The following is a 25,587-nucleotide window of genomic DNA, read 5'->3' on the forward strand; positions in this document are numbered from 1 at the left end:
TCCCTGAACATTTGCCTTTTTACAATTGAGCATTTATCACCACTATTATCAGCTCGTTGCTCCAGCCTGGCTGTGTGCTGGGTGGCTGCATCCTCCAGCTCCAGCACGGCTGCAACAAGCCATGCACTGCTGCCAAAGGCTGCCATGGTAAACCAGAGCCTCTTCCCCCCTCCCTCCTGGTTATTCTATGGCCTCAGTGCCCGCAGGGAGAGGTAGGACACCATCACCATGGGATCTAGCCAGGATACCTGCACGTAGACACCCCCAGGCAGGACAGCACTTCTTTAATGCTCCAAAGGACATAGCAGGAGGAGATGCAGGAAACTGGAGAGGGGATCCAGCCCAGGCAGAGCTGCAGTGAGTGTGCAGCGTGATGCCATGTCATTCCCACACCTCCTCCCTGCTCAGCTCCCCTGCAGGGGCCCAGCAGCCATCTGACCCCATCAGTCACACAGCCAGATCTGGGTTTCTGCTGAATAGAGACAAAAATATGGGAAGACTTTCTCAGTGAAGGTGGCCTCAAACTTCAAGATCTGCGTCATGTTTTCTGTGTTGTAGAAGGTCACTCGGCCCGCTTTGTAGTGCAGGTGGATCCTGAGTCTCTGAGCAGGTCAGGGGGCATGCAGTTTATTTTGTACTGGCCCTCCCAGTCCAGTTTCAGGGCCCAGATCTTCTCAGATCTGGGCATGATGTACGACTCCTTTCTCAGCACGGACTCCAGGGCCACCCCCAGGGCCCAGACATTCTGTTTCCCAACCTCCACCTCCCAGTAATGCCTCCCAGACATGAACCCCTGGGAGCCCAGGACCCTGGGGCTGCCCATGAAGCTCTTGGAGATGTCAGGGAGGTTTTGTTTTCCACCTCTGAACCGGATGTTTTGTGGTCCTGTGAGAGGCTCAGGTGAGGGCCCCCCATCTCTGGGTCCAGCGTCACCTTCTCTAATTGATGACAGAAACATCAGTCTGTGCCTGCTGAGAACCAGCACCTCTCCACCCTGCACCATGGGACTGGGATGTGTCCTGGGAGCACAGGGGGGGCATGGGATGCAGGACCCTTACTGTCCCCACGTTGGTGAAAAGATACTCCCTGAGGCAGGACTGAGCCAGGCAGTTTCCTCACATTCAGGGGACAGACACGATGGGCTTTGCTAAATCTGCTCCCAGATCTGCTGGCTATTGCTGCCTGTGGGAGCAGTGTATCCCGTGGGTGTGAGGAGGCACTGCTGCAGGGCAGGAGAGGGCCAGGCCAGTCCCTGCTCCTGTGACAAGTGCTCACCCAGCTCGGGACGCTGCTCTGCCGAGCAAGCAGGCAAGCTCACTGCAGAGCCGGAGCTGCCCATCCGTCAGGGATGTTCTGCTGCCATCCCGTGGCCATCCCACAAGGCCACACAGGTGTCACTGTGCAGTGTCACCATCCCAGACCCTCTGCTAAACCCACTGCTTCCGGGACTGCGGGAGGGAAACTGAGGCACGACTGTCCTGTGCTCAGATGCGTCACCCCAAAAACTGGGAATGGAAGGCAGCCTCAGCACAAATGGTGCCGGCCAGACCTCAGCCTAGCGATGCTGCATCATGTGGGCCCCAAGCACCTGCAAAAATACTTCTGATCATGCCTAAATGCCAGCTAAAAACATGTACAGCCCCTCTGCTTAACTGGGCACAGCCTGACACAGCCTTCTGCTGTCCTGGCCCTTGCCTGGTGTCGCAGGACAGCGTCCCTGGTGCTGCCTGGCACGAGGACAGACCTGGATTTTTATAGCAGGCCTAGTGAAAACAATAGGACTCAGTTCTAGACAGATGCTGGGTTTACATGTGGTGTGAGCCAATCTCTGCACCAAGAATATGAGGAAACTCATCCTGGAAAGGTTTTCCCCCTCACTCGTGCTCATCAGCTCCAGACACTTACCCTTTCCTTGTCTATCTCGCTCTGCAGGTTCACTGGAAGGAAAGGAAGATGCCTGAGTGTCTCTCCTGTGGCACCTTTCCTGCTCCCCATCAGGACAGCAAGCCAGATGTGGAGCTCCAGGCTCCAGCAAAGCCCACCTTGGGGATGGTTCCCATCTGGAGCAGGCATTTTGCTCCAGAGCCCCAGGCAGAGGCACCAAGCAGTGAGGATTTCCTGCTGCCAGCCAAGCCCAGGGGAAGCACAACACAGAGCCAGCAGAGTTTTACCTTTGAATTTGACCACCATGTCCACAACCAGCTGGCTCATCTCAGAGACACTCTCAATGCTCCTCTGCAGCTCCAGGGAAACCAGCTCTGGGATTGGGGCTGCCTCACAGCTGAGGGGAACAAAAGGGAGAGGAGCTCTGAGCCCAGCCACCAGCCAGGCCCAGGAAGGAAACAGGGAAATCTCTGCAGCCACAGAACCCAGAGCAGCTGTGTCCCAGCTATCAGCACAGGAACCCCATCTTTAGGAGGGGTGCAGTGGCCTCTGGTTCCTGGGAACATCACATGAAATCCCAAATACTCAGCAGGGCAAACCGCCTCCCTCCTGGCTCCTGCAGCGCTCCCACACCTCTGCCCAAAGGAGCTGTGCAGGAGGAGAGGGACACCAAGCCTGTTTCATACCTGCTCAGGATTTTGCCAGCATCTGGAAGAGAGAAAACACAGGTGAGATCTGGCACTGCTGAGGGGCAAGGAGCTACAGTGGAGGTTAAGGGGGCTGGGGGTCACCCCACACCTCACCCCAACCCTCCCTTCCCTCAGGGCTCTGACCCACAGCGGGCACAGCACGGTGTCACAGCGTGGCCCTCGGGCTGCAGAGGGTGCCAGGTGGGTGTCCCAGCCCCCCAGGGGTCACAGCACCCAGTGGGGGATGCAGCCCCACCATGAGGAACTCGACCACCGGCTGGTCCTGCTTCTCCTCAATCCACACAATCACCGTGTCCAGCAGTGACTCCCTCTCCCAAACCTTGGAGTTGTATTTGTACCTCTTCTTGACAAGCTCCTGGGACACCTGCTTGAGCTGGGCCAGCAGGATCTTCTCCTGCTCCTTCAGGAACTGCTGCAGCTCCTCAAAGGTCTCGGGCACCTGCTGCAACTCCAACATCACCGTCACCTGCAAGGCACCGCACAGAGGCCCTGAGCCCAGCCAGCCTCCAGCTGCCTCCACAGGGACACGGCTGCTGCAGAGAGGGGACAAGGATCACACACAAGGGGAGCAGAGGTTTTGTACAGCACAAGTGGAAAGAACGGAGAGAGAGAGTCTGGATGTTGTTGAGCCCAAGGAGGCCATATGAGATGGATAGAGAGGGAGAGAGAAAAGAACGTTGTCATGGATTAGGAGGTAAGTATATATGGGGAAAGGGAAAGATGGGACATTCCTGGGGAGCCAGGTGGGTGAGCAGTGTGGGGCATGGAGAGGATCACACACCAGCAGGTCTTTTTGGGTCTTCTTTGAGCTTCAAATTTTCCTTCTGTTTTTGTAGAAAAAGCAGGTTGCTCTGGAGTGTCTCCTAGGGCAGGGATTAAAAAAAAGCATTTCTGGTAATTTTGGAGTGACATTCACAGGAGGGAGATGATGTCACCAAACAACTCCTGTGGGGACAATCCCAGTCTGGGGAGTCACTAGGAGGGACCCCTGAGTGCCTGGGAGTGGGTTTTGAGCTCAGAGACAGCACACACCTCTCCAAACTCACTTTAGTCAGGCTGGGGAGAGCCCCATCCACAGCTCTTATGGCCAGAAACATTTCTGGAATAACTTCATGTAGAATCCCTGGAGTTTGCGGTTTGGGTTTGTTTTTTTAAAATTTTTATTTAATAAGAAAAAACAACTTTCGACATTGGAAGTGGGATTTCTGGGAAGAGGTTTGCAGTGACAGTAGCAGTTACTCAGACATGCTCCATAAATTTGCTGGAGTATTAAAAAACTCCTCATGCTCTGAGTTATCTCCTGTGTTGCAGTGAGCTGAGACCCCAGCCCACATTGCGGGGCAGAAACCCTGGCTGGGGACATCTGGGGCACAAGGGGACACAGAGGGGTGAGCAGTGAGAGGCACTTGGGCTCTTGGGTGGGCTGGGCCAGGCGATGGGAGAACCAGCAGCCCCAGCAGGGTGGGATACAGGACCCCAGCCCACAGATGGGGACCCCAAACTCCAGACAGGGTAGCAGCTGGGTGAGGCCCCAAATCCGTGGCCCAAATCCTAGGGGACACACCCTAACCTGTGTGTGGAGTGAAACCAGAGCAGTGCCCTGAGAGAAGTCCAGACCGTGCTCAGAGGAGACCCACCCATGCATGGTGGGGACCCAGACCCGTACCCAGAGCAGCTCACGCCCACAGCAGACCCCAGACGTGTGCCCAGACAGGACACTAACCTGTACCCAGAGGGGACCCTGCCCGTGCGTGGAGTCGATCCCAACCCGTGGCCGAGCCCGATCTGTGCCCCTCGGCCACCCCACCCCGGGCAGCGAAGACACCCAGCCCTGCGGCCGCCCCATACACGGAGCTCCCGGGCGGTCTCGGTGCCGGCGGTGCTGGGCTCGGCGCTGCAGGGCTCCAACAGCACCAGGAGCTCTCCGTGCTGGGGCACCGCGGCCGCTCCGCCACCCCCGGCGGGCCCGGGCAGGCGGCGGGGCCCCAGCACGGGCTGTGCCCGCACGGCCCCGGGCACGACGGGCAGGTGGTGTCGGCAGCCGGCTGCTCGCCCGGAGCCAGCACATCTTGAGCCGTGGCAGCGCCGGATGGTAACAGACGGCAACAGACGGGATGGGGCGGCGCTGCTGGGTGTGTAAGAGTGTGAGTGTGCATATCCGTGTTATTACACACACGTGTGTGTGCGCCAGGGTACATCCGTGTCACACATCACACACGTGTGTGTGTGTGCCTCTGGGGGTGTGTGTGTACGCGTGGGAGCGACCCCGTCTCTCCCTGTGCATATTCCTGTGCCTGGATCTCAGAACACACACACGCGTGTCCGTGTGTGCAAGCAGGGGAGGAAGGAGAAGGAAAACCCCGAGGTGGGACAGGGGCTCGGGGCTCGCTGTGTGTGCCCGTGGCTGCACAGGCGTGCCCGTGGGCAGCCCACGCGAGCGGCGATGCAGCAGCAGGGGAGGGCTGGGGAGAGGGTGCGAGCCTTCATCCCAGCCTTCCCCCGGGGCACGGTGCTGCCAGCGCCCGCGGATGCTCGGCTTAAATTAATTCAGTCATTAATAACCTGGAACGCGTCCGGGAGCTTCGCCCTGGCTCGGCCCTGGCGGCGGGTCGGGAATCCCTTCCCCAGGCCTTGCACTGGGATCCTTCCCGGGGCCTGGCTCTCGCCGGAGCCGCTCCCCGGCCACCCGGGCTGGGTTAATGCAGTGGTTAATGCAGTTTTAAGGGATTGTGTCGGGGCGGCAGCTGCGCCGTGCGGGAGCCGAGGGTAATCCCGTGCTGCCGCCCTGCGCTGCCGGCCCCGGCCCGCTCGCCTGAAATCCCCCCAAGCCCCGGCTGCTCCCGGGCAGGAAGGCTCCAGCCTCCATCCCCGCACCGCATGGCTGCCTCTCCCAGCGTCTCCTTCACTCTCACCCCAGCTCCAAAACACCCGGAGAGCAGCAGCAGCAGCAGCAGCAGCAGCGCTTAAGGAAGCAGAGCCCCTCGAGCTGCCTCGTGTTTCTCTGCCTGCTGCGGCTCCAGATTGTCCCTTCTGTGCTGCTGCCGTGGGCTCAGTGCCGGAGGGTGCTGGGTGCCCAAAACCAAGTCCCCGTATTCAGCCGTCTGTTCTGCTCCTCCTCCATCCTCACGTGCTGCCAGCCGGGGCCCAAGGAGTGTTTTCGGGGGCACCACAAAGCAGTCGAACGAATCCCTCTGCAGGCAGTGACTGCCATGGCCGTGCCCTGCTGAGCATCCCTGCCACCCCACTGCCAGCTTCCCTGCCCCGGTGGCTCCCAGGTCGTGCTTCCAGCCCCCTGCCCACTGTCCCTGCAGCACCCCGGGGTGACAGCCTGATGTCCCCACTCATCTGGAGCCTGTGGGGTGCTGCCCGGGGGTACACTGCTCATTCATACCCAGGTGGGGACAGCAGTGGCTCCTGCTCATCCCCTGTTCCTGGAGCTGCTGTCTGGGTACATCTGTGTCCAGTTCTTCCAGCACCCCAGGCCAGGGAAGGCTGGGTGTCACCAGCCCAAGCTGCAGGACAGGAGCTGTCAAGTTAAGTGTCCCACCATGGGACAATGCTCTTAATTGCCACCACTGTGGTTTTCAGAGTCACTGCCACCTGCACTCAGGGCTACGATGGCCGTGTTGTCCCACTGGCACGGGAGCTGTCTCTGCAGACGGATCGGTGACATTTGAGCTGCTCAAGGTCACCAGGATGTTGTTAAATCCTGGCAGTGTCCAGCGACTGAGGCTGTTAGATCCGTGTGTGCTGGGTGAGGAGCAGCACAAGGGGCAGGAGTTGCTGTGTGGGGCCCAGCGACACAGAGCAGAGCACGGGCATTGCCAGCCTGGCCACACCGAGGTCCTGGCACTGCGGGGGACAGCCAGGCACCTCAGCTTCTTTTTTGCCAATAAAAAGCTGAATTCATCTATTTTTAGGAAGAAAAAAGGATTCTGCCAGGTCTGTGTCGCTGCCAGTGTGACGGACATGAGCCGCTGAGTAGCAGAATCAGTTCTGCTTTTCATTTCCTTCTTCTCCATAATTGTATTTAGTCCTGGTGAGGGGGATGCAGGGATGCTGAGGGACACAGGGCTGCAGCCAGGCCCTCCCCTCTTGCTCCCACACCTCCCTGCCAGGACATCAGCCCCACCACAGCACTTCTCATGGAATCCCAGAATGGTTTGGGTGGAAAGGGACCTCAAAGCTCATCTTGTTCCACTTCCCTGGAAGGGCAGGAACACTATCTCAGGTTGCTCAAAGCCTTGTCCAACCTGGCCAACTTCCAGAGGTGGAAGTGTCAACTCCTGTCAGACATCACACCCTGACCTGAAACCTCAAACTTCTTCCAGGGAGTTGCAGGCACAACCCCAGCAGTGGGAAGGCAGGAACCTTGGCAGGAGCCTGTCCTGGCAGCCCCAAAATGCTCCCACCCACAGCGGTGACCAGCTGACGGCTCTCAGCAGCTCCACGTGGCTGCGCTGCCCTCTGGCACTTCCTAGCACAGAAGAGGCCATAAATCCCAACTTAGGAGGGGTTCACACACCAGGAAAGTCCTGGATGAGGACTGGTTCTGCAAAGCCATTAACAGGTCCCAACAACTTCTCCCATCATCGCTCTTTATTGATGCCACTGTCCAACACGAGATCTGACAGCACCGGGATGGAGCCTGGTGTGCTCTGAGGAGCTGATGCCACCACCCCAACCCAGCTGGTGTCACCACTGGAGCCTCAGCTGGTGCCACCACCCCAGCCCAGCTGGTGCCACCACCCCAGCCCCAGCCCAGCCCTTTGGATGGATCTCACCCAGCCAGGTGACAGCTCGGATCACCAGGAACCGAGCTGGTACAAACAGGGGCTCAGACCAACAGATGGATCATGTCCCACCCACCCTGGCAGGAGGTGCCCAGGGACGGGGAGGTCTTTCCTTGGAGCCATCCTGGAGCTGCTCCTCGCCTGGGCAGGAATTCTGCCTCTCCTGCCATTGAGGAGCATGTGAACAATGCCACCAGCAGCAGCTCAAGGACAGCAGAGCAGGTAAACACAACAAGGCTTTGCTCTGTTCCTGGAGACCCCACAGCACCCCATGGGCACACCCACAGCACCCCAATGCCCCCGGTGGCAGGACTGAACTAGGAACGAGTGTTTGGAGGAGCCTTGCGGAGGGGTCCTACCAGAAAAAGGATCTTTTACTGCAACTAGAATTTTATTCTATTGTATAATTCAGGAGTGCATCACAGCCCCGCGAGCCGGGCAGGCACCTATCAGCGTTTCCAATCTAGACACACGCAGAACTTCCTCATCAGCTGCATCTGTTAATTACTCACCTCCCCCCGGCTGGAGCTCCTCCTGTCGCATCCAGCCCGGACGGGCAGCGCCTCCACAGAGCTCCTGGACAAAAAGTGACTGTGCCAGAATCAGCCTACAGAGCAGTTAACAAAAAAAAAAAAAAACAACCAAGAAGAAACAAACAAACAAAAAAACCAAAACGAAAAATAAAATCTTGCCCATCCTAAGGTTGCTTATCAAATAAAAGTTCCTCCACATTTATTAAAAAAAACCAAACAGTAGATTTAAAAAGCAGTTACGAGTCCTACTCTGGCAAAACACCCTGTGTACAGGTTTCTTTTGTCGGTGGTTTGCTTGTTGGTGAGGATTCCCCCTAAATCAGCTGCTTCTGTTAATTTTATATATATATAATCTTTTAATTTTGCCGCGCGTTGCTTGCTTTAATTCATTAATTTATTTCCAATCAGCCGAGTCTCCACCAGACCAGCGGCGCTACCACACAAAGCTTCCTTGATGTCCATGCCCTGAGCCGGGGTGGGGGGGGATGGATGGAGGGAGGGTGGGAGAGATCAGTGGAGGAGAAGGAGGACGAGTAGGAAGGGAGGGATGGAGGGAGGGAGGGAGAGGAAGCCTCGGCAGCCCCTCACTCTCCCATGTGCGTCCTCAGGTGGTACTTGAGCGACTGCTTGTAGCGGAAGCACTTGGTGCACTCGGTGCAGGGGTAGGGCCGCTCGCCGGTGTGCGCCCGCTGGTGCTCCAGGAGGTGATGCTTCTGCGTGAAGTTCTTGCCGCACTCGGTGCAGTGGTAGGGCCGTTCGCCCGTGTGGATGCGCTGGTGCTCCAGGAGGTGGTGCTTGCGGATGAAACCCTTCCCGCAGACGGCGCAGGCGTGCGGGCGCTCCCGCGTGTGGATGCGGTAATGGTTGGTGAGCTTGGACTTCTCGCTGAAGGTCTTCTCGCACTGGCTGCACTGGTAGGGCCGCTCGCCGGTGTGAGTCCGCTGGTGCCGCAGCAGGTGGGAGGGCCGGGTGAAGTTCTTGCCGCACTGGGGGCACAGGAAGGCCATCTCGTTCTTGCCGGCGTGGATCCTCTGGTGCATGAGCAGGCTGATCTGCAGGCGGAAGCTCCTCCGGCACTCGCCGCAGGTGAAGGGCCGCTCCCCGACGTGGGTGATCTGGTGCTTGCTGAGGCTCGACTTGTGGCTGAAGCTGCTCTCGCACTCGGAGCACTTGTAGGGCTTCCCCGGGGGCGGGGGCCGCGCCGGGGGCTTGAGGCCGTGCTCGGGGCGCCGCGGGACCCCCACGCCGCGGCGCGTGTGGCTGCGCTGGTGCAGCAGGAACTGCTGCTTGTTGCGGAAGCTGAGGTCGCACTCGTGGCACTCGTAGGGCCCTTCCTTGAGGTGGTTGCGCTGGTGGATCATGAAGTTGATCTTGAGCATGAAGCTCTTCCCGCACTCGGGGCAGATGTAGGGTCTCTCCCGCGTCCGGTTCCGCTGCTGGCCGCTGGCCGGCTTCATGTCCCCGGAGTCCCTCTCGCAGGCCGACGGTTTCCTGACGCGGGCGGCCAGGCTGCGGGGCTGCGCCTTGGAGCTGCACTGCGCCTCGCAGCCCAGCCCGGCCTCGTGGCTGGGGAACGCCGGCGGCTCGCTCCGGCCCGAGAACATGGCACACGGCTCCAGCGTGTCGGGGTCATCCTCCTCCTCCTCCTCTTCCTCCGTCTTGATCACAATCCCATCCTCTGAGGGGGAAAATTGAACAGCGTTAGGGTCAGTGTTTTGGACGGGGCAGCCTCCTACACCCCTGGCTGCTACAGAAACATCTGCATGGGCTCCCACAGCTGTTTGTGCCTGCCTGCTCTGCCCGAGCACCCCGACATGAGACAGCTGCAGCCCAGAGCACTGGGATGGGCCGTGTGCCCCCTGAACAAGGAGTTCAGACAAACCACCCCCAATCAGGCTCCTCTGATGGGTGCGCTCCGACTGCCTGCCAAAAGGTTTGCCAACTTCGTGCTGCTGCAGGATGTGGGGGATAAAAGCGCCGTGGGTTCGCCAGGGCTCAGGTGGCTGAGTAATCTCAGAGCAGCTCCATGTGCCGCCGTTTCACTGGGCTACGGCACCGCTCGGCAGAAACGGCACCGGGCTGCTGGCTCTGCTCCGGGGACAGCACAGCCCACAGGGGACCATGCCCTTCCCTCAGCCTCGCCGCGATGTGGCGTGGAGAGAGACCCACCCCTCTCCTTCCCAGAGCACCCAGCAGTGGGATGGAATGGCAGCAGGATGGATGGCAGCAGGATGGATGGCAGCAGGCCAGGCCCCTCTTCGTGTCACCGAGGCCAAAAGTGAGCTGGGGATTTTGTTTGGTGAGAGCAGCCATCCCAGGGACACACGGCAGGACCTGTGTCCAGCACAGCCCCAGGAATGGCCCACAGAGCATCCCTCATGTCACCCCATGCTGGACTGCAGGCCAGGCCTAAATGCTCTCCCAGGAAGAGCATCCCCAAGAAAAGGAAATGGATGGGAGTGGATGTGTCAAAGCCATGGCCCTCTTCCCTCCGAGGGAAGGGAAAACCCAGTTCCTTCTCCCTGCCCCCTCTATGGACCTGTAGCTCAGCCCCCATCCTGACCAGCATGGCCACAGCTCCCACTCAGCCCCACCAGCCAGGCCCCACACCCTGCAGAAGCAGCAGCTCTCGGACAAGGATCAGCTCCAGCCCCACTGGTGGCTTGGCTGGTTTCCCTCACAAAGCCTTGAGCAGACCACAGGACCCACAAGACGGAGTTGAGGCCCTCAAGAGCCCAACTCTCTGTGCCTTGGTTTGTGTAACACCACCACAAAGCCGTCAGGAGGACGGAACCCATCGTTCCCAAGCTCTCCTCTCCATGCTCTCCCATCCCCACCCTGACAGCACATCTGTAGGACTTGGCCTGTATCTGCCACTCCACTGGCAGAATCCTACACATGAAACACTTGGTGCCATCATCTCATCTCTCCACAAATCACCTCATCCTTCCCCTTCCCTCCTGGCAGCTCGCAAACCACAGAGCTCCAGCCACATTCTTCGCTATCCTGTGGAGCTGCCCCAAGCAATTCCCACGCTTGGCAACCTGTAGGACCATCCACATTGCCCCAGCAGTGTCCAGTGTGTAACCATCCACTCCCCCACACCTCTCACCAACATCCTGCCCTCTGCCACAGCTGGATTTTGGGAGCAGGGCTCTCACAGAACACTGCCTGAGACACATCTTCCCTTGCTCTCCACGGCTTTTCCCAGGCTGGCCCAGTGCTCGCTCTGCTCCTTAGCTGGACAGGAGCCTTCAGAGACCACGTTCTGTGTCCACCATGGATGTGCTGCCTCCTCCTCCAAGCTCAAGGGCTGACCAGAGCCACTCTTGGAAGCTGCTGCAGCCAGAAACTTTCCTTCTGGTGCTGGTTCTGGGGGGGATTTACCTCCAACCCCTTCCCCACCTTTTCCTAACCCACCACAGCCCCCCAGACCTCCTGTCACGTGTGCAGAGCCGTGTCCCCAGCGTCTCACCTGTGCAGCTCCCGTGGTGAACGATGACCCTCTGGATCTCGTTGAAGTCGGCTCCATACTCAGATGAGTCCCCCAGGCTGGTGCCCGGGAGGTCCCTGGGTGGGGACACGGAGCCGTAGGGGCTCTCACAAGCTGCCTCCTCATCCGGGCTCTGGAAGCTGCCCTCGGACTGCCCCGACATCCCGTGCAGCTCGGGGTTCTCAGGGCTGTCTTCAGGAAGGAGCTCCTCCGTTTTGATCACAACCCTTATTCCAGCTGCAGCAACGAGAGATTCCCACTCACCATCACTCCCAGGAGCCAGGACAAAGGACCTGCTCCCAGCAATCCCTGCCGGCTCCAGCTTCTGATCCCGCTGAGCGTTTCATCTGCTCGGCCTCTTCTGCTCTCCCTTCAGCCCCTGCCCTTCACCCATCCCTGCCACACTCCCAGCTCCAGCCCAGGATGCTCTGCAGGCACAGGGAACTCGCTCCACCCAGCTTGGGTGCCACAGCAGAGCACTGCTCAGCCGCCCCACGTCCCCCAGCTGCAGCTCCACGTGGGCCCGTGATTTTCCTCTTCCCACGGGCCTCAATTTAATTTCAAGATCCTTGTGATGGAAAGCACAAGTAGGGTGTTGGTGTGACCCCACATCCACAGCCTGAAATCAGGAATGATGAGTGGAGGTGACACCATCTCTTTCAGGCCACTTTCTTATCTCCTTATCAGCCTCTTATCACAGCACAGGAGTTGCTCTGGGACTCAGGGTCACTGGTACCCCATTTCCAGCCCAGTCTTGCCCCTCAGCACACAGCATGGGACCAGGCTTCCCTTCCCAGGAGGATGCTCCAAACCCAGGCACCATCCACACAAAAAGAGGGTGGAGAGGATTTTCTGGGTGGATGGGCTCTCCCAATGGGACCCAATTCTCCTTCCTTGCTGGGCACACCGGTTCCCTGAGGACCTGGTCTGGTTGCAGATGCTTCCCTTGCTGGGAAGGGTTCCCAGTGCCCAACTCTCCAGGCTCTGCTTGTCCTGGTTTCTATGTTGAGCTGTACCTGGACATCAAACCTCCAACCAGCCAAATTTATCCTAGGCAAGGCTTCACATGATCAACCACACCAGCCACAGCTCCCAGCAACATCTGCTTCAGCCTTGGGATGAGCAGCTCCTGGGAACACAACCCAGGGCTGCCCTGGTGCCAAGGTGCCGCCTCACCTGCCGTGGCATCAGTAATGATCTCACTCTCCTCCAGGTCCTGCTCATTCCTGCCCCGTGATTCCTCCCCTTGCTCGATCTGAGACAAAACACCAGGTTTGGAAATTGCATAGTCTGTTGAGAGACAGAGGGGTGGGAGAGAGGGGTTACTGCACTGGGAATCAAACATTGCCTTCCACCTCTTCCCAGGACGCTCAGGAACATCCACACGTGCAAAATCCTCTAAAAGGGTGTGTGGGCTGGTACCCACTGCAGACCCAGAAGATGCAGGGCAGCCCTCCCAACAGCCATGGGGAAGGAGGTGGTTTTTGATGGCATAACTATGGCTGGAAGAGGTTTGGGAGGACTCCAGCCCACCTGCCCACAGGGCATCCCTCACCCAGGCAGAACACCACCACAGCATGAGCTGGAATAAACCCAGACTAAAAACATCCTCCTGTGTTTGGGACATTTGGGTCTCATCAGAGGGGGATCTCCAAGGAGGAGCCAGAAGGAGCCTCCTGTCCCTCAGCAGGGCGAGGACCCCCCGTATTTACCCAGGGAGATCAGAGACTCGTAGTTCCCCTTCATCACATTCTTGTACAGCTCCTTCTGCCACTCCTCCAGCTTCTCCCATTCCTTGTCATTGAAATAGACGGACACGTCATCAAAGGTCACCGGCACCTGCAATTCCAACAGCGGGTTCAAGCAGGAGCCTGCACACAGCCAGGCTTCAGCTCCTTCCACGCCATCAATGAGCTGCTTTTTACATTTAAAACATTACATTTTTACATTTAAAACATCTCCTGAGCAGGTATTTCTTTGGGAATGAAGGACTTAACCAAATGGATGGTTCTTAGTGATGAATGCAGACTGGGATTTCCCCAAAGGACCCCAAGCTCCTCCTCTGAGTCCCTGCTCTCTGCAGAGTGATCAGGCTTGGGAGACCATAAAGGAGACAAAACCCAGGAGCTGGGCTGGACTCATCCCTATTGATGAGCTGACGTAACTCCCGGATTCAATTACCCCAGAAGTCCAGGGAAAACTCTACCCAGGCCCACAGGGCTCCCCATTATCCCTGGTTACTGTGTGCTCACCATCTGCAGCTTCCCAGCTTGTTAGCCAAGGAATAATTCCTAAGGATAAATTGAGGATGTGCAAATTGTGCCGTGATGGAGCGGAGGTCTTCAGAGGCAACGCAGCACTCCAGTTCTGTCCCCCAACCACACTAATGGGGTGTCAGGTCTGAACCCACCTTCTCCTGATCCTCTCTGCTCTCTCCAGAGATGCTCCCTTTCCCATGTCTTACACAGTCTCGTTTGCACACACTCTTTTAGCAGGAAGGTTGTGAAATTCAAGTAGGAGCTGAATATTGATGGTGGGCTCTTTCCAGAGCTCAGCTAAGCCTATGGAGCTCATCTGCCTTCCTGAATCCCAAAGCTTCCCCTTCCCTGCAGCAGCAGCTCCCACTTGCTCCTTCCCCAGCCTGGGAGACTCTGCAGCGTCAAGGTGGTCAAAACAAAAGAATCACAAAATCTGCAGGGCTTTTTCAAATGGTGGCAAAAAAAACGAACAAAAAAAGAGTCAACGCCCCCGGGGCTGTGCAGCGCAGTGGAGCAGAACTGAAACCTCTGGCCTGAGTACCAGGATGTCCTCCCAGGCCTCTGTCCTACCATATTTTAGTCCCAGCAGGGGATGAGCTGGGAAGCTGCAATGAGCAGCTGCAGTGGAGAGACTCACCTGTGCAGGGGCTGTCCCTGCTCACCCACCCCAGTCCTGCCCTCCGGGAGCATTTCGGGTGCAGTGCCCGGCTCCCGCACCCCTGGACACCGTTACCTTGGGGACTTCCCCCTTCCTGCCTGGGGGCAGCCGTAGGATCCAGAAGTTCCTGTTCTTCAGGAGGTTCTCCATGTTCTCCAGGCGCCGCTGGAGCAGCCCGTACTCCTGGATGAGGGTGCCCAGCGCCGCGCACTTGCTCTCCAGCTGGTTCCCCAGCTCCGCCGCCGTCTTCTCACAGTCGATCAGCTTCTTCTCCGCCATCCCCGTCCGACCCTCCAGGTCGAGCAGGCGGGTGGAGTGGGAATCCACCTTCCGCTCCACCGCCTGCACGGCCGCCACCACGGTCAGGGACAGCTCTGCCGTCTGCGTCTCCCGCTCCGAGGTGCGCTCGGGGCCGGCCGCTGGCCGGAGGGGCGAGGGGCAGCGCGGCGGCCGCACCGGCTCCGGCGCCTGCGGACACAAGGGCGAGGGGTCAGGGCGGGGGATCCCCCCCGGGGGGGAATAGGGACCCTCCCGGTGTGATAGAGCCCCTCCCGTCCGGTGTGACAGGGACCGCCCGGGGCGATGGGAACATCCCCGGGGCCATGCGGACCCCGCGGGGGGGGCCGCTGCAGGGCCCAGCGCTCCCCGGGGCGGCGGGGACGTCCCCGTGTCCCCGCTAAGCCGCTTATACCGGCCCCGTGCCGGTCCCACGGGACGGGCAGGACCCGCCGCGGCGGGGGGGGCGGGGGGAGGTGACAGCGCGGGGCCGGGAGGTGACACGGGAGGGGGGGGGCGCGGGGTGACACGGGCCGCCCGAGCCCCGTTGCCATGGGCACGGCGAGGGGACACCCGGGGGGCCGCGGGCGCCCCGTCGCCATGGGGACCGGGCGGTGACACGGGAAGGGGGGGCCGGCGGCGGGTCCGTCCCGGGGGGCCGCAGGGCCCGGCGGCGGCGCGGGGGGGGCGCGGCGGCCGGGCAGGCCCGGCCCCGACGGCAGCGCGGGCGCCGCCGGCCGCGGAGGCCCGGGCGGGCTCGGCGCGGCGCCGCCGCCCCCCCGGGGCCGCCCGTCCCGTCCCCGCCCGCTCCCCCGGGAGGCGGCCGCGGCCCCCGCGCTGACAGCGCCCGCCGCCCGCCGCCCCCCCCGCCCGCCGCGGCCCCGACGGCGCGGCCCGGCAGCCCCGACGTGCGGCCCGCGAGCCGCGGGCGGGCGGTGCGCGCCGGGCTCGGCCCGGCGGCGGGCGGGCGCCCTTTACCTGAGCGGGGGCCCCCTCGGCCATGGCCCTTTGTTCCGTGCCCGGGGCCCCGGGGGCCGCGGCCGGGAGGATCCAGCGCCCGCTCGCTGCTTCACCTCCGCCCGCCGCCGGGCATCGGGCTGGGCGCGGGGCGGCGCGGCGGGGCGGCGGCGCGGCGCGGCGGGGGCGGGGCGGGGGCGGCGCGGGCCTAGCGGGCGGAGGCGGCGGGGCGGGGGCGGCGGCGGCTCCGACACCGAGCGCGGCTCCGGGTCCGGGTCCGGGTCCGGCGCTCCGGCCGCGCCGCTGCCCCGCCGCGCCGCCAGGGGGCGCTGCCGCCGCCGGACCGCGCGCCGAGCGGGGCGGAGCGGGGCGGGCGCGCGCCGAACAGCGCCCCCTGGCGGGCCGACGGCATCACCGCCCCGCCCCGTCGGGGCCCCCCCGCGGCACCGCCCGGTGCCCGCTCCGCCGCCGACTGCGGGCACCGAGAGACCGGCGAACTGACGGGGCTGGGAGCACTCGGGGCATTGCCCGAGGAGCTGGGCTGGCAGCGGAGAGACGGGGGGGCTAGCGGGACCGAGGAGTAACGGGGAAGGCCCCGGGGTGCGGTGCAGGGGGACGGGAGGTGTTGGTTTGGCTGGGGCGAGAGAGAGGGGCAAGTGGGAGAGACTCGGTGCGACATGGGGAGGGCAGGGGAGGGACCGGGGGGTTTCTGTGGAGGCTCCGGGGCGGCTCCCCCGGCCCCGCCCGTCGGGTCCCCCCGCCCATCCCTGCGGGCTCGGAAATGGCGGCCGGGGGCGGCGGCGCCGTGGAAACGGAGCGACCCCTCCCCTCCCACGGCCTCCCCGCCGGACCCGACCCCAGCATCGCATCCCATCGCATCCCATCGCATCCCATCCCATCGCATCCCATCGCATCCCATCGCATCCCATCGCATCCCATCGCATCCCATCGCATCCCATCGCATCCCATCCCATCCCATCCCATCCCATCCCATCCCATCCCATCCCATCCCATCCCATCCCATCCCATCCCATCCCATCCCATCCCATCCCATCCCATCCCATCCCATCCATCCTGTCCCACTGTGTCCTACCCTATCCCATCCCATCCTGTTCCAGCTCATCCCATCCCATCCCAACCCATCTTGTCTCCCCAGTCCCATCCCTGCGGAGGCACAGCCCTCGCACACCTTGGGGGGAAAGCAGGAGCACAGGGAAGGGCAGGAAACCCTTTGGTTTGTGGGAAAAGGGAGGTTGTGGGTTTGTGGAAGAAGGGAGAGGACAAGTGGGATGGGTCACCTGGGCTTGGGGGGGAGAGGGATGTGACAGAAGGTGGGGACCTCCAATTAAGTGTCCCCTGTCCAGGCCCCTCTTGGGCTGTCCCAGGGATCCACAGCCCCTCTCCAGAGCTGATCCATTGGGAGGGGACACCAGGAGCAGCTCTGGAATGGAGGGAGGTCCCTCCTGGGGTTTGTACATCCCAGTGCAGCTCCTGGCAGAGGGAGACCTGACTCTGGCTGTGGGAGACCCCACGCTGTCCCTATGGAGATGGCTGTGGATCACCAGGTGAATTTATTCCCAGGAGTGGACTGAGCAGGATTGGGATAGAGCCATGTCCGTGGAGTGTCTGTGACCTGTGACCATGTGGACACACACAGAGCACATGTGTGACCACAGATGGACACTCCTGTGTCCTCACGGTGTCCCTGTGTGCTCAGAGCTCTGTTCAGCCTCACCTTCTGAGCACCTGCTCTCCCCAGCCTGGATCCCACAGGATGCTCCTTCCCTGAGCTCTTTTCCCTCTTCTCCCCACCATCTCCAGCATCTCCATACCCACATGGCTCAGCCCCATTCCATGGAGTGGCTCTAGAGTGTGAGGGGATTCACCAGGGTCACTCAGACCTTGGGGGATTCACCAAGGTCACTCAGACCTTGGGGGGGATTCACTGAGGTCACTCAGAGCCTGGGGGATTCACCAGGGTCACTCAGAATGTGAGGGGATTCACCAGGGTCACTCAGAGCCTGGGGGGGATTCACTGGGGTCATTCAGACCTCGGGGGATTCACCAGGGTAATTCAGACCTCGGGGGATTCACTGGGGTCACTCAGACCTTGGGGAATTCACTGGGGTCATTCAGACCTCAGGGGATTCACTGGGGTCACTCGTTCCATCTCCCCAGGCTCCCAGCAAGGATTGGGGTGGCTGAGAGACTCTGGCACCCCCCGGTCCCTGTGGACCCCAAGTGCCTCATCCCAATGGTGGCTCTGACCATGGGCTGCTCCTCATACACCAGGTCCCAGGCTGGAACAACCCCTGGGCCTCACTGGAGCTTGGGGTGGGGGTCTCTGGTGGGGAGAGGGAAATGTCTCCGTGTCCTGAGCTCTGGCAGGGAAAAGCCTGGGGAATGTTGGGCTGAGGGAGCCTGGAAGGAAAAAACACCGAGTGTGTGGCACCAGCTGTGAGGCTCCTTCCAACCCAGGCCATTCTTTGATTCCATGATCCCAGCTCCAAGGTGGCCACAGCCATCAGTGCTTCTCCCTCTCCCTCATCCCGAGCATGGGATGTCCCAGCTCCATCCCACCACAGATCCAGGGATTCCTCGGCTGTCCACAGCCCCGTCTGCGTGTGGCACAGGCTGCACAAATGGCAGCAGCAAAGTTAAAACCACAAATCCCAGATGCAGCATCCCCAAGCAGCCTCGTTTGACAGGCCTGGCTCTCCAGCTCAGCTCAGCTTGTGCTGTTCACCTGTTCCACAATTGCCTGGAAAAAGCTCCTGAGGAACATCCAGGAGCAGGATGAGGGAGCTGCAGGTAGGGGCTGACACAGAATTCAGAATGGAAACACTGTATTGACAGACTTTACAAAAGTTATTACAAAACACAGTCACGAACCAGCAGCTGACGATACAGAGCGAAGAGACACCACGTACAGCCACCTCAGAACAACACCAACAGCTCCAGAAGTCATCCAATATTTACACAAACAGCTGGAAAACTCCGGGCAGTTATCGCATACATGGAAGTGTTTTAGAGCAACTGTGAAATATAGTGTCACACCTTTCTTTGTAGTATTATCATCATCATAATTAATAATAATAATAATAATAATTAATAATAATAACAGACTACTTCTAGGTTAACTAAAAACCAAACAGCTCTTTACAGGGGTTAGGAGAAGCTGCTTTCACTCGTCTGACTTACCTGAGTGAGACCAAACCAGTTAAAAAATAATAATAAAGTCACCTTCATTGTCAGGAGTCCGTGTGTCGGCCCAGCGGCGCCGTTCCCTCGGGCCAGAGGGGAACCAGAGCCCGGCTGGTGCCAGTGACACCCTTCAAAAGAACGGAGACGTGTCCTCCTGCTGTGAGTGACCCCAGCACGCCTCCAAACGCTGCCCTTCCCGTCTCCTCCTGCTCCAATGTCCTCAGCCCCTTCTCCTGCACCTGCTTTATCTCACCCCGCTCTTTGCCACGCTCTCCTCTCCGCTTTTCCGCCTTCCACAAATCCCGCGTCGTGCCCTGACCACCTCTCTGCCTCGCCTTTCTTGTCTTCATCCCAGTCCTGGCCTCGCAGCCTTTTCGGGACACGGCGACGCAGCGGGAGCGGGCGGCCGGCTGGGAACGGCGCCTTCCTTCCCTCCCTCCCTCCTCGCGCTTCCAGCCTTGCAGTGAAACGAGTGGAAAAAAGAAAGCGAAAGCTTGTCACTCCTGAATATGCACAAAGATAGGTGGGGGAACACCTGCTAAATACGGACCCCAGAGAATGGCTCGGGATTATTCTCTACGGGCAGAATCCAACCCTGCGTAGGGAACAGCGAGCACGGGGCCTGCGCCGCGGTGGAAGTGCCACGGAACCCCGCGGGGTCCCAGAGCTGCCTGGGCCGGCCGAGCAGAGTCTTTAAGAGGAATTCCTTGGATGCTTCACCAAAGCGGGCTTCGTAGCATGACCACATGGATTAGCTGCGATACAAGTCACCTGCCATCATGCTGCACGTCCACCTGCCAGACCGTCACGGTCACCGCGAGCCCTCCTGCCCCGGCCCCACCACGGCTACTGCTTAGTCTCTTTTTTCACGCAGAAATGGTCGGTTTGGGTGCCCGCCGAGCCCAGGTTGTGCTGGGAATCCTCGCCGGGCCGCGGGTTGCGGGAGTGGATTTTCTGGTGGCAATTCAGGGACTCTTTGTAGCGGAAATGCTTCCCGCAGACGGGGCACTGGTAGGGGGTCTCCCCGGTGTGCACCCGCCAGTGCTTGAGCAGGTGGTCCCGCCGGATGAAGCTCTTCCCGCACTCGGTGCACTGGTAGGGCCTCTCCCCGGTGTGGATGCGCTGGTGGCGGATGGCTTTGGAGAGGTCTCGGAAGTCCTTCCCGCAGTAGGTGCACGTCAGCGGCCCGTCGCCCTTCCCCGTGTGCAGCTTCTGGTGCAGGATCAGACTCACTTCCAGGCTGAAGCTCTCCTTGCACTGGGAGCAGGTGTAGGGCCTCTCCACCATGTTGTTCACCTGGTGCCTGACAAAGCCGTACTTGAATCCCGAGCTCTTCTCTCCGTCGGGGCGCTTGGACGCTTTGGAGCGGGAGGGACCCTGGCCCTTGGCTTTGGATTTCTGCCGGAAGCTCTCGCCGCGCTCCAGGGACGTGCAGGCCTCCTCGCTGGCGTGCGCCTTCTGGTGGGTGGCGAAGAGCTGCTTGTCCAGGAAGCTCTCCCCACACTCGCAGCAGATGTAGGGCCCCTTGTCGGCCGCCGCCTCCTCGGGATCCTTCCTGGCCAAGTCTCTCCCGCGGCGCACCGAGCGCCTCAGCCCGTTCCCCGTGGCCGTTCGCTGCGGCGGGGCCGGCCCGCTCTGGCTCTTGCTGCTTGACTGCATCTCTTCCTCCGGGCTGGAGAAAACCTCTTCCCACTTTCCTGTCAAGGACCTGGAAAGCTCCAGGCTCTCGGAGCCCTCCTCATCACACGGCTGTTCGTCTGGCAGAGCAGAGACACTCGTGTCATTTGGGGAAGCAAGACTGGGCTGTTATTTACACAGGTCCCTTGGGACACCGGGTGGTTTCTGCTGCGCACACCCAGCTCAGAGCCTGGCACTGACGGGGCTGCGAGTCCAGCTGGGAGCACCTACTCTGTCCTGGGATACAGATGAGGCCAAAGGGATTTGACTTGGAATCTCAGAATTGTTGAGGTTGGAAAAGGCCTCGGTAATCACTGAGTCCAACCATCCCCCAGCACTGCCAAGGTCACCCCTGACCATGTCCCCAAGGGCCACATCCACATGGATGTTACATCCCTCCAGGGATGAGAACTCCACCAGTGCCCTGGGCAGTCCCAATGTGTAACAGCCCCTTTTGGGGAAGAGATTTTCCTGATTTTTCACCCTGAGCCACCCCTGGCACAACCTGCATCCATCCCCTCTCCTCCTGTCCCTGTTCCCTGGGAGCAGAGCCCGACCCCCCCGGCTGTCCCCTCCTGTCAGGGAGCTGTGCAGAGCCAGAAATTCCCCCTGAGCCTCCTTTTCTGCAGGCTGAGTCCCTTTCCCATCTCCCTCAGCTGATCCTCGTGTTCCAGACCCTTCCCCAGCTCCACTTCCTTCTCTGGACACACTCCAGCAACTTCCTGCCTTCAATTATACTGTAATGTAATATTATATGTATAAAATCTAGCTATAGATAGGTAGCCAGAGGAAAAAAGAGGGTTCCTGAAGTAGGACAGCTCTTTAAAAACTTGTGGTTTAGGATAAAGGTCAAAAAAAAACAGGAAAAGGGAATAAAACTTCTTTTCCTCATGGGCTTGTACAGTGCCTGAGGCTGAAGGATGTCCCATGGTATAAACTGTGACTCAAAGCAACTTCCTGAAATTCTGGAAAAAGCACCATCCAGAAAAGCTGAGCTGCTCCTGGGAATGAGGCTGGGAAGCCAAAAGCATATCTAGGCAAGGGACACTTCCCAAAGCAGCTCAGTGCACTCACATGTACCAGGGACCTCCATGCCCTCCTCTTCCTCAGAGCCTTCGTGGCTTTCAGCCAGAGTCTCTTCATATTTACCCCACGAGCTGTCATCGGGCCCAGGGAAGAAAAACTCTGTGAACGAGAAAAGAGCAGAAGTTACACTCCAACCTTCCAGCTGCTTTAGAGGATTCCAGGAGGGATGGACACACCAGGTGGGAGACAAGCTGGAAAGCAAAGTCTCCCTGTACCTGAGGAGAGAGCTGAGAAAACAGAACAGCCCCACATCTGCCTCCCCCCCAGTCCCAGGAACCTTGTGGCTCACCAGTGCTGGGGTCCGTGGGTGTCTCTCCTCCCTCGGAGTCCTCCTGATCCTCAGCGTTGGGATCCTCCCCCTGCTCAATCCGTGTCAGCAGCTCAGGCTTGGAAATGGCAGCGTCTGTATGTAAAAAGAGGATGAGGATGTTTCCCCTGCCCTGGAGGGAGAGCAACTCTGCAGCCTTTGCCCACCGACCTTCCTTTGCTGGGAAATGAACGAGAGAGGCTCAGGAAGCTGCTCTCAGCCCTCTGCCCCGCTCACCTTGCGTGGGCCCTGGATGCAGGAGCACGCTCTGCTCAGGTGAGGAGCACCTCCCAGCCTGCAGCGTGAGGAGCACAGTAAGAAAAGGCACCCAGGCTTACCTGCAGGCTCTCCTGTCTTCTCCTCTCCGCTAAGGTCCGCGGATCCATTACAATGGGGACTTCAGCTCGGGGGCAGCACCAGAGCTGCCAGCACTGCCCTCCCCGTGCGGTTCCCTCCAGCCAGGACCGCTCCGTCCTACTCGTCCGTGTCACGGGCTGCTCGTGGATTTTGGTGGGGGAAAGGGGACAATCACCATCTCTCCTCGAGTGGAGAGCAGAAAACTTCACTTCCCAGACATGTGGGAGGCCCTGGGGGTTAAATTCCACCTCTGCTCTGGTGGATCCGTTTGTCTTACACAGGAGCCAAGCCCTAAACCTCATTTCTGAAGGGAAACCTTGGGATGAAGCACAGATACATTTCTCCAAGCCCCAGGCTCAGAGATCCCCAGATCCCCTGCAGCAGGACAGCTGCGTTCCCACGCCTCAGGAGCGGGGATTGGTTTGGAAACAGGAGAATGGGGGCCATGGTTACCCTTCACCTTTCTCCCTGACACACAGGGACCGCAGGAAACCTCTGTTCAAAGAAATAAATGGGGAAAAAACAAAGCAGGAAAGGCTTGGATTGGGCAGAGCTGGATGGCAGGGAGGCAGATGAGCCTGGACTCGGCACAGGGAAGCGTCTGGCTACCAGGGACGGTGTCTACGCTCCCACCCCCGGTCCAGCCAAGGCAAGGTCATTTCTGGAACATGTTGTGAAGGCAACGTGTTCCCCAGAGAGCATTCCCGTGGCCAGGACTGGCAGGAGCGAGCGGAACGCGTTCCTTTAGCTGGGAATGCACTGCCCTGAGCTGCTGAGGGGAAAGCAGGAGGCAGAGCTGGCCCTCAGCTGCTGCTTCTCCCCAGCTCTGCCCCAGCAGATCCCGCAGCACCCGAGCAAGACTCGATCCCTGGGGTTGGACAGAGCATCCAGGCAAACATCACTTCTCCCTCATGGGAGAGGAAAGGGAAGTCTGCACAACTCCCCATGGAAAGGGCTGGAAGGAACCTCAGAGGCAGGGCACAGGGCACCCTGTGCTGCTCTCAGCAGCCAGCGGGCTGAGGCACCCAGTGCAGTGGATCTGTGGACCTTGGCGTGACAAAGGAGCTTCCCTCTTCCCCAGCTTTGCTTGGATTGAAGGTCCTCTCACTTCCCCTCCTCCTCCTCCTCACAATCCCAGCACTCGTCAGGCTGCAGGGAGCATCAGGGAGCCACCGTCCCTGCGGTGACACTCATGACATCCTTCCACCCTCAGTGTGGCTGTGAGAGCTGAGCTCACTGCCAGGGCTGTGTTACACCTCTCCAAAGCTCACCACCCCCTCCCTGATCCTGCAGGACCCAGCGCTGCTTCCATCCACCAGTTCCCAGGAAAACTCTGTGCCAGGAGGCTGAGGGCAACCCCTGGCCCATCGTTACCCATGGAGATGACGGCCTCATAGTTGCCCTTCATGATGTGCCTGTAGAGCTCCTTCTGCCACTCGTTGAGGCTCTTCCACTCCTCCTCAGAGAAGTTAAACGAGGCGTCGTTGAAGGCCACGGGGACCTGCAAGGAGCAGCACCATGAGGTTTGTTTCTCATTTAAGAAAACACCTGGGGATCTTTTCTCATTGTTTTCTTGCTCAAACTCCTCAAGTGTCATGCAGGACAGTCCCAGGCAGGAACATCTGCCCCTTTCCATGTGTCTCATCCCTCAAGGGACGTGACAGGGATTTCCCCTGTCACCCGTCTGTCACCTCCCCCTGCTCAGCCTCCTCCTATCAAAGGCTATGCTCCCTGCACAGACTCCTTTTCACCTCCTTTTTGACACAATTCTGCTGCTCATCACCTCTGAACAGCCACTGGGGATGTTCCTAAACCTTCCCAGTTACACGGGGCTGAGCCACAAAATTCCACATGATCCAAACACAGGAATTTGTGACATCCCTCCCAGACCACATGTGCATGAGCAGTGAAATCAACACAGCAAGACCTGTGCCGGTGCTTCTGGGTGCTGAAGGGAAGACAGTGATGGGGAGGAGCCATGAACTGCTCTCAGCACTGTACTGCCCCAAAATGGGGCTGTGAGTGTAGGGATCAGGCTGTGAGTGCAGGGATCAGGCTGTGAGTGCAGGGATCAGGCTGTCAGTGCAGGGATCAGGCTGTCAGTGCAGGGATCAGGCTGTCAGTGCAGGGATGGGGCTGTAGCTGCCCAGGAGATGCAGCAGTGAGTGCACAGGAGATGGGGCTGCCAGAGCAGGATATGGGATTGTCAGAGCAGGATAAGGGACAGTCAGAGCAGGATAAATGACAGAGCAGGATATGGGGCTGCCAGTGCAGGATATGGGGCTGCCAGAGCAGGATATGGGGCTGCCAGTGCAGGGATGGGGCTGCCAGAGCAGGATATGGGATTGTCAGAGCAGGATAAGGGACAGTCAGAGCAGGATAAATGACAGTCAGAGCAGGATATGGGGCTGCCAGTGCAGGATATGGGGCTGCCAGAGCAGGATATGGGGCTGCCAGAGCAGGATATGGGGCTGCCAGAGCAGGATATGGGGCTGTCAGAGCAGGGATAGTGCTGTCAGTGCACAGGAGATGGGGCTGTACAGGGCATGGGGCTGTGAGTTCATGATATGTGGCTGTGAGCACAGGATATGGGGCTGTGAGCACAGGGCACAGGGTTCTGAGCCCAGCATTTGTGCAGAACAGCCCCATTTTGCAGCGGGGAGCAGCAAACCATTACCTTGGGGACTTCCCCTTTTGCCCCCGGGGGCAGCCGCAGGATCCAGAAGTTCCTGTTCTTCAGGAGGTTCTCCATGTTCTCCAGGCGCTTCTGCAGCTGCCCGTACTCCTGGATGAGGGTGCCCAGCGCCGTCCACTTGCTCTCCAGCTGGTTCCCGAATTCCACCGCCGTCTTCTCGCAGCCGATCAGCTTCGTCTCCGCCATCCTCATCCTGCCCTCCAGGTTCATCAGCTGGGCTGCCTGGGTGTCCACCTTCCTGTCCACGGCCTGGATCTCGGTGACCAGCGTGAGGGAGATCTCGGCGGCCGGCAGCTCGGCCTCGCCGCCGGGGCCCTGCTCGGGGGCGGCCAGCGGCTGTTCCAGGCCCAGCTCCTGGGGCTCCATCATGCACTCCAGCTCCTGAGAGGAGAACGCGCGGCGGTGAGCGCGCCCGCAGAGAGCGGAGGGGGGGGGGGGGCGGGACGCGGGGCCGGGCCGGGGGGCGGCGGCCGGCGGGGGAGGCGGGGGGCGGCGGTGGCGCTTACCTCAGCGGGGGCCCAGTCGGCCATGGCGCGGGGGGCGGCGCGGGCGGTGCGGGGCGGCGGCGCGGGCGGGCGGCGGCGGGGCCGGGCGGCGGCGGCGGCTCAGCAGCGGCGGGGCGGAGCGGCCATGCCGAGGGCGCGGGGCGCGCTGGGAGCGGCGGCGGCGGCGCCCGGAGCCACAGCGCCCCCCGGCGGC

General features: G+C 60.2%; 3 protein-coding genes across 3 annotated transcripts; all 3 read right to left on the minus strand.

The window, feature by feature from the left end:
• Positions 1-443: 443 nt before the first annotated feature.
• LOC131576756 (E3 ubiquitin-protein ligase TRIM7-like) lies at positions 444-3,283 on the minus strand. Its single transcript, XM_058833766.1, is given in 6 exon segments — positions 444-613; positions 616-873; positions 876-938; positions 1,001-1,019; positions 1,906-2,410; positions 2,744-3,283. Coding segments are annotated over 6 exon segments (1,323 nt in total). The 5' UTR covers positions 3,052-3,283.
• Positions 3,284-4,715: 1,432 nt separating this feature from the next.
• On the minus strand, positions 4,716-15,739 carry LOC131575689 (zinc finger protein 777-like). The gene is made up of 6 exons (XM_058831501.1): positions 15,584-15,739; positions 14,405-14,797; positions 13,126-13,252; positions 12,590-12,703; positions 11,396-11,650; positions 4,716-9,598 (listed from the first exon to the last, which is right to left on the minus strand). Exons 1-6 carry the CDS (start codon positions 15,605-15,607, stop codon positions 8,505-8,507), a joined length of 2,007 nt encoding a protein of 668 aa, XP_058687484.1. The 5' UTR covers positions 15,608-15,739; the 3' UTR covers positions 4,716-8,504.
• Positions 15,740-18,391: 2,652 nt separating this feature from the next.
• Positions 18,392-25,541, minus strand: LOC131575693 (zinc finger protein 777-like). The gene is made up of 6 exons (XM_058831509.1): positions 25,395-25,541; positions 24,871-25,269; positions 23,568-23,694; positions 21,819-21,932; positions 21,518-21,628; positions 18,392-20,523 (listed from the first exon to the last, which is right to left on the minus strand). Exons 1-6 carry the CDS (start codon positions 25,416-25,418, stop codon positions 19,613-19,615), a joined length of 1,686 nt encoding a protein of 561 aa, XP_058687492.1. The 5' UTR covers positions 25,419-25,541; the 3' UTR covers positions 18,392-19,612.
• Positions 25,542-25,587: the final 46 nt, after the last annotated feature.

This window comes from Poecile atricapillus, chromosome 2, assembly GCF_030490865.1.
Source record: "Poecile atricapillus isolate bPoeAtr1 chromosome 2, bPoeAtr1.hap1, whole genome shotgun sequence".
Classification (NCBI taxonomy): Eukaryota; Metazoa; Chordata; class Aves; order Passeriformes; family Paridae; genus Poecile; species Poecile atricapillus.

Coding starts and splice junctions, on each gene's coding strand:
- LOC131575689 (XM_058831501.1), bottom strand. CDS start 15,607: ATGGCCGAGGGGGCCCCCGCTCAG. Junction 12,704..13,125: donor CGAGTCTCTGATCTCCCTGG/GTAAATACGGGG, acceptor GTCTCTCAACAG/ACTATGCAATTTCCAAACCT. Junction 9,599..11,395: donor TCACCACGGGAGCTGCACAG/GTGAGACGCTGG, acceptor TTTCCCCCTCAG/AGGATGGGATTGTGATCAAG.
- LOC131575693 (XM_058831509.1), bottom strand. CDS start 25,418: ATGGCCGACTGGGCCCCCGCTGAG. Junction 23,695..24,870: donor CAAAAGGGGAAGTCCCCAAG/GTAATGGTTTGC, acceptor TGCTCCTTGCAG/GTCCCCGTGGCCTTCAACGA. Junction 20,524..21,517: donor CATGGAGGTCCCTGGTACAT/GTGAGTGCACTG, acceptor CTGCTCTGCCAG/ACGAACAGCCGTGTGATGAG.